At 58.7% G+C, this 19223-nt stretch overlaps 6 protein-coding genes across 6 annotated transcripts; all 6 read right to left on the bottom strand.

Moving 5' to 3' along the window:
- Positions 1-899: 899 nt before the first annotated feature.
- Positions 900-2336, bottom strand: LDBPK_321320 (hypothetical protein, conserved; the record flags this gene model as incomplete). Its single annotated transcript, XM_003863500.1, has 1 exon — positions 900-2336. One exon carries the CDS (start codon positions 2334-2336, stop codon positions 900-902), a length of 1437 nt encoding a protein of 478 aa, XP_003863548.1.
- Positions 2337-3328: 992 nt separating this feature from the next.
- LDBPK_321310 (ubiquitin hydrolase, putative) lies at positions 3329-4945 on the bottom strand (the record flags this gene model as incomplete). Its single annotated transcript, XM_003863499.1, has 1 exon — positions 3329-4945. The coding sequence occupies one exon, from the start codon at positions 4943-4945 to the stop codon at positions 3329-3331; it is 1617 nt and encodes a 538-aa protein (XP_003863547.1).
- A 1275-nt stretch (positions 4946-6220) lies between these two features.
- LDBPK_321300 (hypothetical protein, conserved) lies at positions 6221-8995 on the bottom strand (the record flags this gene model as incomplete). Its single annotated transcript, XM_003863498.1, has 1 exon — positions 6221-8995. The coding sequence occupies one exon, from the start codon at positions 8993-8995 to the stop codon at positions 6221-6223; it is 2775 nt and encodes a 924-aa protein (XP_003863546.1).
- A 1168-nt stretch (positions 8996-10163) lies between these two features.
- On the bottom strand, positions 10164-11375 carry LDBPK_321290 (ADP-ribosylation factor GTPase activating protein 1, putative; the record flags this gene model as incomplete). Its single annotated transcript, XM_003863497.1, has 1 exon — positions 10164-11375. One exon carries the CDS (start codon positions 11373-11375, stop codon positions 10164-10166), a length of 1212 nt encoding a protein of 403 aa, XP_003863545.1.
- A 1233-nt stretch (positions 11376-12608) lies between these two features.
- On the bottom strand, positions 12609-15002 carry LDBPK_321280 (hypothetical protein, conserved; the record flags this gene model as incomplete). Its single annotated transcript, XM_003863496.1, has 1 exon — positions 12609-15002. One exon carries the CDS (start codon positions 15000-15002, stop codon positions 12609-12611), a length of 2394 nt encoding a protein of 797 aa, XP_003863544.1.
- A 1175-nt stretch (positions 15003-16177) lies between these two features.
- LDBPK_321270 (hypothetical protein, conserved) lies at positions 16178-18583 on the bottom strand (the record flags this gene model as incomplete). Its single annotated transcript, XM_003863495.1, has 1 exon — positions 16178-18583. One exon carries the CDS (start codon positions 18581-18583, stop codon positions 16178-16180), a length of 2406 nt encoding a protein of 801 aa, XP_003863543.1.
- Positions 18584-19223: the final 640 nt, after the last annotated feature.

Below are 19223 nucleotides of genomic sequence, written 5' to 3'. Positions count from 1 at the left end.
CCCTGCCCCCCCCCCCTCCCATCCAAGTTGCTTCAAGCCGCTGCGTTCCGTAATGCAGCTGAGAAAGTAACGAGCAAAAAAAAAAGACATTGCAAGCTGCACGGAACACAGCACACAAAAACCCCAAACCCCCGCCGAAAAAAAAAATACTGCCACACCTCATATCATACATGCTCATCCTTGTGCACAGAACGAGAAGGGCGTTTGCAGAAAAGACGGCATACAAGCACACACATACACACATAAAACAAGACAACGGGAAGACTCACACGCGCACACGGACACATGCGCACCTAATGTATCCCAAGCCGAGTTCCTCACCGGTTCATGACAAAACGACTTTTCATCGTGTGCGTGTGTTCCCACGTGCTCGCAGCGAAAGAAGAAAAAAAAATACGCTGCAACAGAAATGAAGAGATAATGGTGAAGACGTAAGGCGAATGAGGAGGAGAGGGACGCGTGCAGGAAAGATAAGGTATTTTTGTGTGCACGCGTGCAAGACGGGGGCTAGCGTATAAGGAAGTGCAGCACAGCGAAAACGGTCGAGCCTGCAAAACTGAAGGAGGAGACACAATTAAACGAAGGGGAAGCTAGGTAGGACGCCGCATCGCACTCCATGGTCAACCAGTGGAAAAAGGCCGCCGTGGCATGAGCGAGGCTCGTTTGTCTCGGCGTACACCTCCGTTTCCAACCCTTGACCGAAAGCGTGTCGTGTGAAAGGGTGCGGAGGTGTAGCTGCCCTCCGCCAGGGTGGCGCTGAGAGTGTCAAACGAAATATGCACCCCCTCCACGCACACCCACATCTCACACGCAGACACCACACGGGGAGAGACCCGCAAAAGAGCTCAGCAGCGACAGAGAAGAGGAAATACACACCTTGCATCGCTTACTGGACTGCTTTACTCATCGGGCGACTCCATAATCGCTTCCGACTTGTAGACGCGCATCTGAATGCCCTTGTCGCTCACGATCGACTTCGAGTTGTCCCAGACAAGCTGCAGAATGCCGTCCTCCGGGGCCATGTAGCTGTCTGCACCGTCCTTCAGTTTCTCCTGCTTCACCACCGGGTTCTCGGTCGTTGTGCGCTTTACCGACTTGTCGATGCGCACCCTCACCCTTCCGCCCTTCGACTGCGCCGTCACGCCTTGCTGCTTCGGGTAGAACATAACTGAGAAGCGCACATCGGTGCCCTTCGTCGTCGAGAACTCCCAAATCACCTCCTCTCCCTGCTGCAGCTCAAACACTCTCTCGTGCTTCTTGCCAGGGCCCACGATGATGTTCTCCGTGGTGACGTCACCCTCATCGTCAGCCTCCTCGGTCTTGAAGGCGGTGTTCGGGTTGTACGAGGCAATGCAACCGCCCTCACATTGGCAGTGGCCGCCAAGAAAGGCCGGCACACGCTCCAGGCCGACGACGCTGTCGAGCGCCGCCGTCGTGTTCTCTGGCGACACAAACGTGATCTTCTGCTGCACACCCTCGCCTATGGCGGATTTCAGGAGTCTGTAGGCAAACTTTACCATGGGCGGGCAGTTCACGACAACGATGCGGTGGATGCAGTCGGCGAACACGCAATGCATCTGCTGCAGCGTCGCCTTCGTCTTTTCCAGCAGTTGCCTGTCGATAATCTTATAGCTTAACCCTTTGCAGTCCACGACGATGGTGCAGAAGTTGCGGCGCGGTGCGCCCATGTCGATCCCGGGTTGCGGGTGGGCTGTAAGAACGGCGTCCTGGTACCTGCAGAGTGTCCAGCCCGTCTCGATGATGCCGCCCCCAAATAGCTGAAAGAACTCTTCGATCGTGGTGCCAACCGGGACATGCGGCTTCAGTTTCCGGAGGACCGAGTGCGTATCCATGCGCCCTACGAGCCAGTAGAGCACCGGCAGGCCACGACGGTCCCAGTAGTGAAACCCGCCATGCACCAGTGGCGACATCGTCTGCATGCATCGGTAGAGCGGCGTGTTCGTTGTTCCGAAGGGCTGCTTTGTCCAGGCCGCCACGTTGGCCTGGTCGTAGCCACGAATCGAAAAGGCAGACGGCAAGAGCCAGTCATTGCCGGTGCGGAATTTCTCGAAGAAGAGGCATGCATCGTTCGCCATCTTCACCGCTTTCTCCACGTTCCAGTGTCGCGCGACAAGGAAGGCGTATGCCATAAGACGAAGGTCATTCTGCGGGGTAGGCAAGTCCGCTGTGCCGCGATCCAAGGCGCGCTGGAAGAGCAGCGGAAACGTTGACTTGTGCTGCGCCCTCAGCGCCTCCAAAACTTGCGTGATGCGCTCCTCTGACGTGGCCGTGATGGGCTGGAAAAGCGGCAAGGGTTCAAGGGCAAACGTGGACATGGTGCCCTGACTGGATTGCAAGGCGGGAGGTCAACAAAGTCGATGGGAAGAGAAAAGGCGAAACCCGCGGCTGCGCTTCTACCTCGCCGATGTCTGTGGCTTTATGCGTCTGTTTTTTTTTTTCGAGGCAGGAATGAAAGTGGTGGTGATGTATGCGTGATTCGACAGCTGCTGTGACGACAACACCAGGCAAACTCGAGCACACACACACACACATACGCCTTGAACTACGGTTAGAGTACACACACGCAAAAAAAAAAAACAGACTGAACAGGACAACGAGAAAAAGACGGTGATCTAGGATCGAGGCAATCTGATGGGCCGACGATCGAGCGCGGAGAAGCGAGAACATGTGCGGCACAGTTTGCCGTTGGCGTCGAAAAGTCGTGTGCGTGGGATGCAATAGGCACATGAAATAATGGGGATAGAGAGGGGGAAGGAAGGAGAAGTGGAGACAGTATAAACGGGATTGATGAACAGGAGCGAAACGCAGAAACACTTCTGCAGACACACACACACACACACTATTCTGTGCGCAGAAGGCTCTTTGACTGTAACGCTCGCCGTGGCAGAGCGAGCGAGCGAGCGAAACATCACTCCTTCTCCTTTTCGTGATTTCATGCGGGGAGAGAGCAGCGAACGAGCTGCAAAACGAGCCAAAGGGAAACGTGAGGAAAGCGGTAGCTTCATCTCTCCCTAATCAAGAGCGCGGTGCGTTGCCGAACGCGAGGGTGCAACGAGATGGTGAAACTTGAATACAGGTACACGATGTATGTGGCCGATCAAACAGTCGCGCAGGCCCGAAAAAGAAAACAAAACCTTTTGCTACGGGACGAAAACGCGCACACAGGAAGCCCAAACCACCGTTGGATAGCGACGAGCACAGACACATACGCGACGCGCAACAAAAACAAAAAAGCACACAAGACAAAAAAAAACAGCCGTTGCCGTTCAAGGTTGGGGGGTTGGGGGAAGCGGGGAGGGGGGGCATATCAGCTTGTCTTCTGGTAGACGAGAAAGTACATGGTCTCCTTCTCCATGTTCTTTGCTGGACACACAGAAATGTTGGCGTCATTGCAGAGAATCACTGTCGCCGCGTCAGGCGGCAAACGCAGGATTGCAGTGTCCTTGTTGCCCGGCTCACTCGACTGCACCTTCAGGACGGCTGGGGTCGCGGCATGGTGCACTAAGTAGGTGACATAGTGCCCCCGACTAACGGCGTCACCGCGATGGCACACAACCGACAGGAGACGGTACGCTCGCTCGGTGTTGCCAAGTGTCTCATCAGCGCAGATGGTACGAGGAATCAGCAAGGTGCGCTTGATACGCACAACGTTGTCGAGCTTCACGAGCTCGCCCTCGCGCGTCACGGCCCAGCGGCGCAGCTGCAGAAAGAGAACGGAGGGCAGACGGCCGAGGCGGAGAGTCTTCTTGAGTTTTTTCTCATGCTCGCTGTCATAGATCCGCTCTGTCATGAAGGTGCGCTCGAGAGCTTGCTCAACGGTACACTCCGGCGCAAAGCCAACGTCGACGGGGAGACAGTAGTACCTCTCGATGAGCACTGACACGCGGTCGCGCTGGCGCTGCTTCCCCTGCAAGTGGCTCTCCAGCGTTCCACCAAAGATACTTGCCAGCAGTTTCGACTGCCCTTGCACATCCTCGTGCTCCCGCACCGCCAGCTTCTCCTTTCCCTTCACAAACGTCCAGCCCTTCTTGTGGAAGGTCGAGGCGGTCGCGTCGTCCGGAGCATCGGCGCGGCCACCACCACCACCACCACCGCCACTGGCGGTGGTGGTGGTGGCAGCAGGGGCAATCAACCCCATTTCGCTCTCCGTCGCCGCTTCAGACGCGTCGGCCTGCTGAAAAGCTTCCTCGAGACCCACCAGCTCTTCATGCACACGCTCTAGCAACTTCTGCAGAAACTCCTGCGCGTCCTCCTGCACAGAGCCGTCAAGGATCCGCTGCGAGGCGGGCACCACGGCCGACCGAGGAGCGCCGCTGTTACTGTTGTTGGCACCAGCAGGCAAGCGCGGCATCAACGTTGGGGCTATCATCGCTAGCCGCGTGAAACCGGGCTTCCAGTACTGAAGTGTCCACTTTCCAAGGGTCGCCAGCGTGGGGCACAGCTGGCGTGCCTGCGCATCACAGCTGACGGAGACGGTCAGTTGCGCAAAGGAGGGAATGAACATGAGTGCCTGCAGCATCGAATTCATGAAGCAGAAGTTGCTGTTGTTCATTATCCCACGCGGGTACGGCAATTCGCTGAAGGATTGCTGAAGCGTGAAGGGGCGTCCCTTTTCCTCCCGCCTTCGCGGTCGACCAGCACCGCCCCTGACACTACTGCCGTGGAGGCCGCATTCACTCAGTCGAACTTGGTCGTACAGCTCTCGCAGCGGCGCGCAGTCGGTGTACACGTTAGGCTGGCGTGGTGGCTGAAACGGCGACGGCGACGCAGCAGCCTGCATAGCTGTGACGCCACATCCATTGGAAGAGGCAAGCGTCGTTGCTCCCTTGGCGCTGGCACCATTTTCGCTTACACCCTCCTGTTTTTTGTGTCGTGGTCGGTTTGGTTTCTTCTGCGCCACCTGTGACCCCGGTGGCCCACCCATCGGTGCTGGGCTACACCAGAAGCGAGGATTCTGCGTACCGGCAGAGGAAGAGAGAGAGACACAAGAGGGCGGCGGTTGACCGCCAAGCGCCCAGTGCGCCCGTGTCCGCCCTGCTACACTACAAAAGACTGTTTACGGCGCACTTGTCTGGCTGCGCGCCTCTTGAGCCCTATCTTGTTTCTTTTTGTTTTCTTTTGTGTGTGAGGACCTTTATGTACGAGTGCTGCCGCCCACCGCACATAACCAGTGTAGCAGGCTCACATCGGCATCGGCACAAGTGTTTCGTGCGCCCAGACACACACAGAGCCGCGCGCGCACAAGCACACCGTCCACCGCCGGCCAGAGAAGCCAGCAATCACACCACACAAGAAAAGGGAAGGAAGGTGCCTTGGAAATGCATGGCCGCTAGAACGGAAATGGCGGATTCACATCTGTGACAAGAAGGGCATGCACGTCCTCCTTGTAGCAATTGAATGGGGGGGGGGGCGACTTCACGTCGTCGTTTCAGCACAGCTGCGGAGCTTCGTTCAGCAAAGGAGGCCGCACATGACCGCAGAGCGGATTCCGCGCACCGTCTTTATGAGCCCCTTGCCTGTCTTCGATGTCAGCGCATTTGCGTGCGTTTTTTTTTTCGGCAGGGGCAGAGAGAGGGTGCCCGACGTCGATCCACACCCGTCAAGGGCTACTGCCGCGAAGCAGCAGTAACAGGCAACACGGATGCAGAGCCGGCGGTGAACTCTCTGTCTCTGAGCCGTCACCTCCTTCATTTCGGATGTGCCGTTCACTTTCTCGACTTAATCGAAAGAGCGAGAGGGATGACGCCGTGCACGCTCGTTCCGGATCCAGCACAGGCACGCCCGAAGAGAGATACATCACGTCACCGATGGGAGGGTCCGAGGGCGTGAAAACGCCGGTTGAACGGCGCAGAGAACGTATAAAAGGCCATAACGAGCAAGAGCCGAACACACACACACACATATATATATAAATAAACATACAAATGTCGGCATCCGCAAAGACAACTGCAGACGCCCCCATCAGGCACAAGGACCCATCGCCGTCTTTCATTCCTCTATTACCGAATCCCAAAAGCGTGCGTCCTGCCGCAGATGCTGGCGAGGAGGTTTCGGGAGGAGGTAGAGAGGGAAGGTGAGTGGGGTTGGATATAGGGCACTCGATTCCACACTGCTAGGCGTCCGAAATGGCACCGCGAGGACTGTCGTCGTGGGGGGGAGGGGGAGGGCGGTAGTCACTGCATTCCTACCCAGAGTGCGTTCAAGCCCCTGCCCCTTCTGTTGCGGAGCCGAGCTTCTGGCCAGACTGCACCATGCTTATCAGCGTTCCAATGTGCTTTTTCAAGTTCGCGGTACTGGAGGAGAGCTCGAGATTGTTACTAGCCACCTTCTTTGTCTTCACGTTCAGCACCTTTGCCAGCACCGCCTCCGTCACCTCCTCCCAGCCTCCGTCGTTGTCATCGGCGACGGAGCAGCGGAACAGCGTCGACAGGGTCTCCGCATCTTGAGGGGCAAGCAGTGGAGATTTGATCTTCAGACAGAACCAGAAAAGCTGCGCGCAGCAATTCAGCATGGCCGAGGCCTGCCGCATCCGCGTCTTTGCTCGCGTCACTGCGTCTGCCCTCTCCCGGAGCAGCTTGTAGCCTTCTTGAAAGAGCACGCCCAACGCCGTCGCGTCAGCTGGGCTGCGGTCGCGGAAGCGCGCCAGCAGCCGCTTCTCCACGGCGCGGAAAAGCGCGGCAGCGTCGTCGAGCGCCGCCGAGGCGGCCACCATTTCGCGCCGAATCGCCCAGTGCGTGTCCACCACCGCGAGAAAGTCAGGCACTGGAAGATCATCTGCGACCTCGAGTTTCAATGCCGCGGCGCCACCGCAGCAGAGTCGTAGGCGTCGCGTGAGCTCCGCGGCAAGCAGCCACAACCCCTCCATCGTGGATCCCTGCAGCTTAAAGCGCGCCGCATTCTTGGACACGAGCACCGTTGCATCCGCACCGTTCAGGTAGTGCAGCGAGAGGACGTTCCCCGTCACATGTCCGAGAGGAGCCATGTCCGCAAACACGTCGATGAGCGACGGCGGCTGGCTCTGGTCGGTATTGAGCTGCAGCGAAAACGCCGTGTTCTTGGCGGGGGCGACGGGGCGAGCCACCAGTGGGAACGGCGCCAGTGCCACGTGCTGCACCGTCTCGTACTCGCGTCGTTGACCGCGGTACACCGCTACCACCACCACATCTAGCGATGAGGGAATGATCAGGTCCCTGTCCTGAATGGCGTGGACCGTGAAGGTGCGCTGGACACTGCTCTCTGGCGTAATCTGCTCGATGACGCACTGACACGGCGTCGCCAACAGTGGCGGTACGGCCTGCAGCACGAGAGAGACCGCCTCGACGTGATTATGGAGCGTCTGCAGCGTGACGGTGAGCTCGGCGCTGTTGTCAGTCGTTCTGATGCTCGAAAATGCGCTTGTGATGAACAGTGAAGCCGCGGCAGCGGCAGTGCTGTGACTCGGCGCTGCTGCCGTCTGGATGCCTGACGACGCTGCCCCCTCCTCCGCTTTGCCGGCACCACGTTTCTTATTGCTTTTTCCACCCATGAACGACAGCGGCTTGCCTGGGATGGCGAGCGGGTCATCCTCGTCGCCGTCCTCGGTAGCACTCGCAGCATCGCCCAAGCACCCATGAATGAGCTGCTCATACTGCTTCAGGTCGTTCACGATCTCTGTGTAGGGGATGGACTTCGTCTCCAGCGACTCCGGTAGCTGATCAACGGGGTCGGTGCCAAGGTAGTTGATGCTAAGGGAGCTGTCGGAGGCAAGATTCACAATCATGCCTTCAACGCCGCACAGCGTGGCGACCGTGAGCTGCAGCGGCGCGGCGCCACTGGAGACAGCGGCGCTCCACTGCAGCTCCGTGTCCGAGTAAACTTGCACAAGACCGTTGAAGGTCCCGACGAGTAGGTTGTCGTACTGGATGCCAGGCAGCGGGTATACGCACAGGGCCGACGCCTCCACGTCCAGTCGACGGATCATGCGCGGCTCGCCGCTCTCGCTCAGCACGTACAGGGCCGAGGTGCAAAGCACCACCACATCTGCCTCCTCACGCGTCAAGCCACGCGTAAGACGGCATACCGCGATGTCGACCGCGTCCTCGCCCAGATTGAACGTCCACAGTGGACAAAGGCTGGAGAAGCGACTCGCGGCCACGGCGCCGGCCGTCGTTGCTGCCACATCTTCCGCGGTACTGTTCAAGACCAGAGAGCTGAAGCTGTAGCTTAGCAGAAACATGGAGGTGTTGCACGTCAGCAAGGCATCGCGGTGCATGCTGTATTGCATCGGGCCGGGAATAAGAAATTGATTCTGCGGCAAAAAGGTGCGATATAGCACGCCGCCGTAGTCCAGAATCGTCAGCGAGCCATCCATCGACTGAACACAGACCATCTTGTAGTCGCTGTTGCCGAAGCAGCCACACGCGAAGTTGTAGGCAGTGGACAGGAGGCGAGCCTCGCTCTGAACCGTTAGGGTGTAGAAGGCGCCGAGCTCCTTGAGCGACGAGAAGGTGTCCGGCACATTCGAGCTGCTGCCGTGCGCATAGCGGTGACGCAGCTGCGCGTCCGGGGTGGACGATGACGTCACCTCCGCAGCGAGCTCGTTGCCGGCGGTGCCGCTGCTCGTCGGGTTCGGCGCGTTCATCGCATTCGCGTTGTCGCTGCCGTGCGCAGCAATCTCGAGGAACATGAGCGTGCGCGGAAAGAGCACCGCCAGAATGTTGGGCGGCACGCCAGACTTGAAGGGGCGGAAAGGGCCGCAATCCAGCTGCAGGATAGGCTCATCGTACTTCTTTTCAAGCAGCACATCGCCGGGCAGCATTGGACCCTGGGTGGCACTCGGGTTCAGAATGCGCAGCATGCCTTGATAGGATCCCAGCACAATCTTGTCGAAGAGATTGCTGACATCTGGGTCGGCGAGGACCACGGCGGAGGGGCTGAACTCCTCCCCCGGAAAAGAGGTGGACCAGAAGTCGCGCAGCTGAAACAGTGAGCCCATCTTCTCGACCAAGCGCACAGCGACCCACTAGAACAGGCGAGCAGAGGTGTGAAATAGCAGAAGCAACAACAGCAATAAAAGAATGCAGTCTTTCGCGGTGCTGCTGCGTGTGCTGCTTATCGTACCCGTGCGGGTGTTTTAGGCTGGGCCATAGACGTACACATGCACAGAGAGAGAGAGAGACTGAGGGCCACCACTTCGTCACCGTGGCTTCTTCCTACCATACTCTTGTTTTGATCGTGTGTGTGTGTGTGTGCACCGATGGATGATGGCTGCCGGCTTTGACGAGTGCACGCATGCGCTGCTTGCAGGGCGAAGAGAGGAAGCGTGAAATGATACGAGGGCGCAGCAGTAACTTTATATATACATATACATACGTGTAGATCACCATATCGTGATGAGATGACGGTGACCCGAATACGCGATCACGTGGGGTAGGTGGGTGACTTTCGATGCTGCGGTACACCTCTCCTTCTCTTTCGCTATCGTCTGCCGCTTCCCGGAGGGGGCACACGGCAGGGGGCTGTTCATCTGCGAGCACAGGCAGCCAGCTTCTACTACACCGGAGGCGGCGCAGCCCGCCTGCATCATCACGATCAACAGTTGTGGCGCTTCTTCTTTTTCTCTCGTGGCACTTGAGGAGGAGGAGTGTGTGCCTCTTTACCTCTCCGGTGCCTTTCCGTTTGTCGTTTTCTCAATAAACTATTCGGATGCGTGTCACACGGACGAGGGCAACGGCGGCTTTCGCGACAGCAACGGGGAAGGGGCTGCCGTGGTTCGCACAGAGAGGAGAACTCGCTGCCCACAGGTACACAGGGAGAGAGATGCCAAGTGGAGATGAAGCGCATCGAGCCGGCCATGCACGCATACACATACACCGAGTTGGAGGTAGAGGGACGCGCACACAACGCCTGGTGCGCGCACAACCCTCCATTCACGTGCAACATGATATAAGCAAGCACCGCGTCGCTGTAGAGCCCGCGCTCTGCTGCAAACTAAGCCGCCGCCGGAGGGAGACGACCGCAGCGCGGCGCAGAGACGGGGAGGAGAGACACACGCATACACATGAGAACACTACGTGTGCATGCACATATATGTATGCCCGTTCCACCCCAACAAGCAACACGCGGTCAAACTTCTAGTCCCTTTTCATGACTCGCGGGGCGCGTTAGAAGTACTCGTTATCCCAGGCCCATTCGTCCTTCGTCGACTGCGGTGCAGGAGGGGAAGCACTCACACCACCACCAGCACCACCTCCACCGAGCGGGTTCACGGGGCGGCTCGATGTCGGTTGTGTTTGCGGAAGTGCGGTACTGGGGCTGGCTCGAGTGGGTGAGCCCCAACCAGATGAGAAAGAGGCGGTCACGCTCTCCGCTGGCGAGCTCGCGGACACGCTCTGCCACAGCACTCGCCCTTGGCATACTGGCGATGACTCTGGTGACGCGGGACCGACCGGCTTCGCTTGCACCGCGACGCGAGAGCCTTGCCCGTCACCGCTGCTGCCTTCAATGTGGCCGTACCGAGTCTGGCCAGCGGCACGGTTGTCTACGCCGCTCTCCGTCTGCGCCTGGCGCGCGTTTTGGAGCATGCGGTCAAGGCCGTCGTCTTTGTCGCGGCCGCCGCCTTCCGCTATTCGCTGCTGCAGGTCCGCGGCGTAGGTAGACACTGTGGCTGACACGCCCGCCCACTTCTGCGCCAAGCTGCTGCGCATCCCCTCCACGTCGGCGCTCTGAACTGCTTTTGTGGCGTGCTGCGCTAGTTCGGCTGTCTTCTGCGACACGGCGCTCCATCCGCTGTAGAGCGCAGAGTACCACTCACTGTCGCCGCCGCTGCTGCCTGACATCACGTGCGGCTGCCCGTTCGAGCCAACACCGGCGAAGCGGTTCGGGTCCGTCTGCGGGTACGATGACGTTGGGGACGGCCCTGCGAGGCTCGCCGCGGCTTTCAGCCGCGTGTACCAAGCTGGCGGCTGCCAGGACGCCTCGTTGAAGGGCTTGCCAAGCGCCTCGGACTCGAGCATGTCTGCGTAGCGGAGAGCTGGGAGAGACTCGTAGCGGGCTTTCAAGGGGGTCTTGGGGACTTTGTGCGCCTCAAAGTACAGCCGCGCGCGGCGGTTGCCGCCCAGCTCCATCTGACGCAGCTTTTCCGGCTTCCACTTTACCCAGCCGTCCATAGTGGAGCTGCGGACAAACGAGAGATGCACACCGAGGCCGCGGTGCTGCCCGCTGCAGTTTAGGCAAATGAAGGTGCCGTGCATGACATCGCACCACTGCGGGGAGGGGGCGCCGCACTCGAAGCACTGGTTGCACTCAGGGTCCTTGGCGAGGATGGCAACAAATGCCCGCTCATCCTCGGGGCTGACGTAGTTGCGGCCAGCCATGGGCACAAGAGCAGCAGAAAGGAGATGCGTACGCTCCGCGACGCAGGGTGGGTGCGCGCCAACGATGGGGGAGGAGCAGCCTGGAAGGGTGAACGCGTAGAGATATTCGACGTGCCCGCATGCGACGTCGTGTAAGTTTGTGAGAGTAGCGAGGCAAAGCTGTCACCTGCCACACAACGGACGTACGCAATAGGTCGAAGATGATGCGCAGAGAGCCGCCGACGCCGTGAACAAAAAAGGGCAAGGGAGAAAAGATGATAAAGACAGCAAACCATAGCAAGTGACTCCTAATGAATGGCAGTGGATGATGACTAGCGAGCGAGGAAATGAGTTACAGGGCGAGGGCAATCATTCGCTTTCCTTTTTTTTTTTGATACGCCCACGCAAGACTTTGCCGAATGCGATGAGTAGCGGATACGGCGAAGGGCGAGAGGAAGGAGAACGGGGAGTGAGCTAAGCTCCATGTGCTGCAGAGCAGGAGGAAAAAAGGCAACGGAGGGAGAGAAGTGTACAGTGTTTTGGAAGCATCGCGCAAAAGGATGCGTACCGTGCGAACACAGAACCCGACGGTGATGATAGACGAAAGGAGACATCTTACTGGAGTAGCGGGCGCGCAGCCGGCAATGGATGCGAGGACATCTCTCTGTCCAATGCGCGGGGTAGGAGGTCTACTTGCAAGGGCGTTGGAGCCTGAAGGCGACCGCTGAACTTCCTCACATCCGCACTCGGCAGCTGAACCGTGTCCCTCCCTGTTTTCACTCACCGCGAGCAAGTAAGCTCATCGATGTCACGCATTCGTTGCTTCACTCGTTTTTTGTTTGCCAGTTTTTTTGTGCTCCACTCATGCCGCCGCATTTGCAGTGCGAGGCGGTGGCAGTTAGCAGAGGCGTGCGCGCCCGCATGCGCCGATAAAAAAAGGAGGCGTTCATCATGACACACTACAGCGCCACAACCACTGATGGGTGCCACAAATGCGGCACACGTGCGCCATTAATATATACATCGGTTTGGTCGTGAGATGCGACGCAGAGCCCGGACTGTCAATGCAGCGCAAGATCGTGGATCGATGTTTGTGGCGAAGCTAACGGCTGAAGAGCACGATTGAATATTTGAGATGCTCTATGCTTCCCTCCCTGTGTGTGTGTGTGTAGGAGGCGGTTGTAATCCGAGTGAAAACTGCAGAAGCGGGCCTTGACCCGTCGCATAGATGGACAACGCACGCGCACTGCCCCATCAGAGTTTCTCGTCCTTCTGCATGAGCTGCAGCTGCTCGGCCGTGGCCTCGCGCAGTTTTCGATTCGGTTGCAGTTTGCCCTTGGCCTGCCTCCATTCCTTTCGCAGCTTCGTCAGCCTCTCCTTGTCACCCGGGCTACTAGACACCCGCGGGTCTTCCTCGCCCTTCCCGACTCCCGGAGACGATCGAGCACTGCCGCTGTCTCCCGCGCCGCGCTGGAAGGGCGAGCCCCCTACCAGGCCCAGTCGTTTGCTTACAGTCGTCTCTCGCACCTCCAAATCACCGATACGCGCCTCGTAGACCTGGCGCAGAAAGCCGACTTTCGAGGTAAAGTCCTCCTGCATCTTGGCGATCTGCTTCTGCTGGCGCTGGAGCTGCACCGCCTGGCGAGCCATTACAGCCTCGGAGGAGGCGTTCTCGGCACGAGAGCCGCCACGCGCCTCTGAGGGCGTACTCGGGCTGCCCAGCTTGGAGAACAAGGACGAGAACGAGTTGGCCTCCTGTGCCGTGAAGCTCTCGTTACCGGTGCAGACAGACGCGGAGCTCGGTGCGCCGCGGGTGCCACCAGGCCGGCCACCAGTGGGTTGCAAGGCCGTCTCCATGTTGTACTCTTGCTGCTCCAGCAGTGCCGCACGTCCGGTAAGGCCGCCCGCGATCTCCAGGGCGTCGGCGCGCGGCGTCGTCGACGCTGACAGCGTCAGCATCTTCAGGAACGCGCCCATCTCGTCGTCAAGCACCAACGCGCCCTGCAGTTCATCCATGTCGTCATCGATATCGTGCATCAGGTCGAGAAAAGCCGAGACGGTGTCGAACGGCAGCACATCGGGGTCATCGCTCCGTGCGCTCGTGGGAGCGCTGACGGGCACTGGCATGCCGGTCGTGCTGCTTGACCCTCGCGCGCTCGCCAACTTGGAGCCGCCGCCGCTCGGCGGAGCTGAGGTGCGAAGTGGTGGAGGAGTGACGCCAGAGTGGGACACTCGCATACTGCGGAGGCCAGGCGACAGCGCCAGAGCCACCGGTGTGGCACTGTGAACGGTCCCGTCAATTACCGCCATCTCGCTCTCCGCTGCCATAATCTGCGACTCCGTGAGGCCAGGTAGCATACGTGACGCTCCCGCAGTCAAGGAAGGTCCAGCAGTGCTGCTGCGGGCAAATTCAGACATTTCGCCCTCGCCTTGCTGCTGTTGCTCCGTCAACTTGTATCCGCGCAGCGTCGCCAGCGTGTACCCCCCATGCCACCGCTGCGTGCTGATATTGCCGAAGCGATCAACAGAGGTGAGGTTGCCGCTAGGAAAGGTGACGCGTATCCGGCGCACCACCTCGGACGTGTTGTGCTGCAGTTGCGCGAGGATGGCGCGGGCGTTGCGCAATTTCGCATTTTGCAGGTCGTACAGACGAATGTGTTGGAAGGAGAGGCAGAGAATTTTCTTGCGCTCCTGCAGCGCGTTCATCAGCTCCTGTGCCGTTTCTACCACCGTGTCCTTTACCGCTGTGAACCGGCCCATAAGCTGCTGGAAATTTGCCTCCAGCATCTTGAGCTTGAATCGCACGGTTGGCTCGACTGCCGTGTACGCCTCGCCCGTCCGTCGTCCCTGGCTGCAGCTCAGCAGAACTTCCCGAACGTCCGTGATAAGCCCTCGTGAGCCGCGGAGCTGCTCGCTGAGGCTATCCATGGTTTGCCGGAACGTGATGCGTGCGGGGTTGAGACTCTCCTGCACCATCATCTCTCCCGTCACCTGCTGGTACGCGGCCTTACAGTGCCCCTCGAGTCCCGAGTTGAGTTGATGAAACAGCAGCGCCATCTGGTCCTCCAAGGCAGTGCTTTGCTTCTTGAGCACCTTGTTGTGCGTCTCTAGCAGCTCCACCGCCCTTCCGTGGTCGTATGCCACCTGGCCGACATTGTCGAGCATCTCCTTCAGCCGTCGCCGCTCCTCCTCCGACGCGCTCAGCTGCCTCTTCAGCTCACGGATCTCGCGCTGAAGCAGACGCACCTCAGCGAAGCGGAAGTGCTCGTCGTTGTGGTCGTCCGCAAAAACGACGCCAAAGAAGCAGCTCAGCAGCCGACCAAGCTCAGCGGTGCGCCGGAACAGCCGAGAGGAGAGAAGCAGCAGGTCGGTGACAGGCAGCGACGATGGCATCTCACTCTCAAGATGGTACAGAATATCCTTGAAGCTGACCACATCGTAGACGTCGCCGGCCACGAGGGTCAGGCAAGAATGGATCATTTGCCGCAGCTCCACAAGACTCGCGTACTGCTCACTCGCCAGCGGATCATAAGCGTACTCAAGACTGTTGCAACCTGGCACAAAGGACGCCTCTGTCTGCACCTCATGTTGCGAGCGCTGACGTCCCATGAAGGTGCGTCGGCCTCTCACGCCGGCCGTCTCAGCCATGGCGCTAAGGTGACGATGGGGAAAAGAGGTATCAGCTACGAAGTAAAGTGTGTGTGTGTGTGTGTCGTGCCGGCCTACGGAGATCCGTTCCACTCCCCATCCGACGCCTCTCCCTCCCTCTTCTCCTTTTTTGCCCAAACCGTACAAGCTGTCGTGCGCACTCTGACAACGAACGGGTGTTCAGTAGTCCCGTTTGAAAGCAAGAGGGCAGCCAAACAGAATAACGTGCTCAGACGCCCTCGCTATAGAGAGTAGCGCAGTGCCTCGACAGAAACACCGACACACACACACACACACACACACACAAACGCGCACAAAGGAGAGAAAACAGTAGGCGGGTCGAGGGACGAGCAGCCTTGTGGGTTGCACATGCAGTGCGAATAACCAACGAATGAGATAGAGGAGGAAAAGGATACACGCGAGAGATGTCAAGAGAAAGTTTGAAGTGCCTGAGATGTGCCTGTGCACTTGTGCGAAGGGCGGCATCGGCATTTCGCTACACTCGTGAGGGCTTGCGTGAAGCGTGGCAAAATGAGCGAGAGGAGGGCGGAAGAACAGAAGGCTGACGCACAGGTGGTCCCGTGGACTGCGCCCCTTCCGGCATCTGCCACCCACCCCCTCAACCCTTTCCGTTTTCGCTCCCACCCGCATCGACCGCCCGAGAGGGGCGCTCACCAACTCGTGGCGACACGCGCACACACGACATCCCTCTTCACCAGACAACAACACGAAGAAAAAGAGATGAGTATCCAGGGCGAAGAGTGCCAGCAACCGCGCTGATTGGACGAGCGGGCAGCACCACACTTTCGAAGATGGGAATGTCCCCAACGTGCAGTGGCAAACCCATCATCACGCCGTCTCTGTGTATCTGCGCTATTCGCAAAGGGAAAACGACAACAAAAAACGGAGTTCCAGCTGTTTTGTTGGCTCTTGTGCGCGCACAAGTAGTGTACATCAAATAGCATAGTTCCACACGGGGATGACCCCCCCCCCCCACACACACACACATCAGACACACACATACGCCCACAAGATGCCCTTTCCCACGGCGAGACAAGCTCCAAGACATGCGCAGGGTGAGAGCAGGAGGGGCCTGCATCCTGTCCCCCCCCCCATCACCCTTGCGTTTGGCTTGTCATGAAATCGGGATGAGCACTGCAGCTTCTTCATCTCTTTCATCCCTCCCCTCGCACCTTCATCTTCTGCAGCGTGATCGGCGGCGGTGGTGTGTAAAAGAGGGCGCGAGAAACGACCTCCGCCAAGACCTGGCGTCCGTGCGCGTCAGCGAGGAAGACGGCCATCGTGCTCTCTGCTGGCGGCACTCGGTGCTCCTTCATGTCGCTGAGCACATCGTACACAAAAGGCTCCTCGTGCTCAACGAGGGTCTTCAAAATGCTATTGTAGCAAAGCACGTCTAGAGGAATGCAGTTCACGCAGGCCTGGTGGAACACCCGCCTTACCGCTGCGACGTCGCCTTGTCGACCGGCGACTTCAAAGAGCGCATAGTAGGACTCGGTGCTCGCCTCTAGCTCCGAACTGCATTGGATCTGGTGGAACAGCTGCTCCACCATATCGTACCGCGCGTGAGCGAGGTAGTACTGCATCAGAATCGTGTAGCACTGCACGTCCGCGGCTGGTGCACTGGCATTGGCGGAGCTGCCGTGCTCCGCGCTCAGTCGATCAAACCAGACTTGAATGCGCGCATCGTCGCGGACGAGAAAGAAGCGCAGGACAGAGTGATAGAAGGCGACGGTGAGGGGGCTACTATTGTGCGTCACATCCTCCACGAAGGCGACTACACTGTCCACCGGCACATCCATCTTGCCCGTCAAAGCGTCGAGGCGAATGCAAAACGTCTCCTCGTTGGCGGCTGCGATAGAGTAGGGCTGCACCATCATCGTGTAGAGACTTTCGGCAAAGGCGGCCTTACTCGGTTTCGCGTGGGCGTAGCGCAGGACAATGTTACACGTATCCGTGTTGGCCCAGGCGCCGGTCGGGTGAATGCCCATGCGCATCTGCTCGTACTCGGAGAAGATAGCCGTTCCGGCGTCCACCGCGCAGAGGACGCGGAGAAAGGCGTTCATGAGCGGTGTATCGATGAGGACGTCCCGCTCCTTCAGCTCCGCGACCACATCCTCGGCCCATTTAAGGTCCTTGGCTGCACAGCACACCTCCAGAAGAAGCAGCCCCAGCGAGGCATTCAGCGTCATGCCGCTCTTCCGCATGTCTGCGCTCACCTCCTTCGCCAATGTGTAGTGCTGGTAGAAGAGACACGCCTTCATCATCTGCCGCCAGGTCTCCAGGTTAGGTCGAACGGCATCGCTGCGCATGTTACCCACTTCCTCCTCGTCTTCCGCTTGGAGCGCCTCTTCCAAGAGTATGCCGGCATCGGCCCGATGCATGCCATCGTCATTGCCGTTCGCTATCCCCCATTTACGCGACGACGAAGAGGGTTCACGGCCAGCGCCTCTGGATCGGTCCACGATCTCGCTCGTGTGCAACACCATGTCGTTGTACACAACGAACACCCGCTCGTCCTCACAGCTCCGAAGGATGCTGAGCGCTTTGTTGTAGGTGTAGGTGTCCGGCCACACCTGGATTGACCGCATCTCGCGCAGGAGTGTCATGACGAGCTCGGCAATAGCCTGCAAGCCTTGAAGAATCTGCTCCCGTGTGCGGCGCTCTGCTGAGTAGGCGCCAGTACCGCGCACGTAGTCGAGCCGCTGCTCACACACGGTGATCAGGTAGTTGTACGTCTCCACATTCGGGATGAGGCCCTTCTTCTTCATCTCCTCCACGAACTGGAAAGCACGGTCATAATCGCCATGCCGGCACGCCGCCTTCAGGATGGTGTTGTAGCTCCGAATCGTCGGCTTCAAGTTGAGATAGAGCAGTTCCTGAAACACCTTCAGCGTCTCCTCGTACGGCGCTGATTCCAACATCACACTCATGAGGCAGTTGTACGTGTTCACGTCGCGCTGCACGTTGAGCTGCTTCATCTCCTCGATAAGAAAGGTTGCCTGTGCCACGTCACGGACGGCCGCGCAGTACCCCAGCAGGGTGTTGTACACGGCTGTCTCGGGCACCAGATGAAACTGCTCTCGCAGCTGCTGGTAGAAGAGGAAGGCCCGGTTGTACAGCGCGCTGCGCTCGCATGCGCGAAACAGTAGCATGTAGCTCTCCATGTTGGGCCGCACGCTACTGTTCTCCTTGAGCCCCTCACTCTTGAGCTCGTCGTAGAGGGTGAAGATGGCGCCATCGGTGAAACGGGTGACTCGTTTCATCAGCAAGTTGTACGTCTGCGTGTTCAAAGGTATTCCCTCAGAATGCATGCGATGATGTACGAGGGCGACCATCTGCCGCGAGTCTTCGTGCACCGAATCCTTGGCGAGAAGGGCGTTGAAGCTTGCGGTGTACGGCGCGCACTCCATAACGATCTGATACGTCTCTTCGTGGTCGTCGTTCGTCGCGGTGCGCGACGCCTGCTCCACAGCCGCTGCAGCCGGCTGGACGAAGCGGTCTTCTGTGCCGTCGCGGCGGCGAATGATCAGCTCTGCTGGCGGTCGCTTTGTGAGAAACATTGTGAAGTCAAGCGTCCAAGGTGCGGTTGAATCTGTCGCGTTCTTGAATGCGTTCTACGCAAGGGAGTGTACGTGTTTCCTCTGAAACACCGGGTAACGGCGGGATACCCACCGACAGCGTGAGGTGACTGTGCTCGCCCGTTCGGGAGACGGTGGCAACGTTCTTCTCGTTTCGACACCGAGGATTGAGGAGAAGGAAGGAGAGCCGTCGTGAGATCCGAGAGGGGGAGAGGCGCGTGAGGCCTTAGTGGTGTACATTGTGTCAGCGGAAGACGCAGAAGAAGGAGGGGTAGGGGGTTAAGGGACACCACGGTGACATCCCTACTTTTCTTGTTGCTTGCTTTCCCTGTACTGCGCACGCGTTTTTTCCTTCTCTCGGGCGCCATGAAGTGGCCTCATCGATTCAAACGTGGCACGTTTTGCTTGTGTGTGTGTGTGAGCAATGCAGCCGACCAAGGGTGTACACCCTTGCACGCACCTGTCCAGGCAGTACACATGGAATGTCTGTCACCACCGTGACAGACATTCCATACACCCAAACACCGGCGCAGCTCAAGATTCGGTACCTTCAGTTGCTTGTGCACAGGCCTGTCAGACAACGCCAACAATGAAACATCTGCAGATAAAAGGGAGTGGGAGC

The sequence above is a fragment of the Leishmania donovani genome, chromosome 32 (genome assembly GCF_000227135.1).
Source record: "Leishmania donovani BPK282A1 complete genome, chromosome 32".
NCBI lineage: Eukaryota > Euglenozoa > Kinetoplastea > Trypanosomatida > Trypanosomatidae > Leishmania > Leishmania donovani.
Note: the sequence above shows the minus strand (reverse complement) of the source record. Positions and strands in the feature narration are given on the sequence as shown.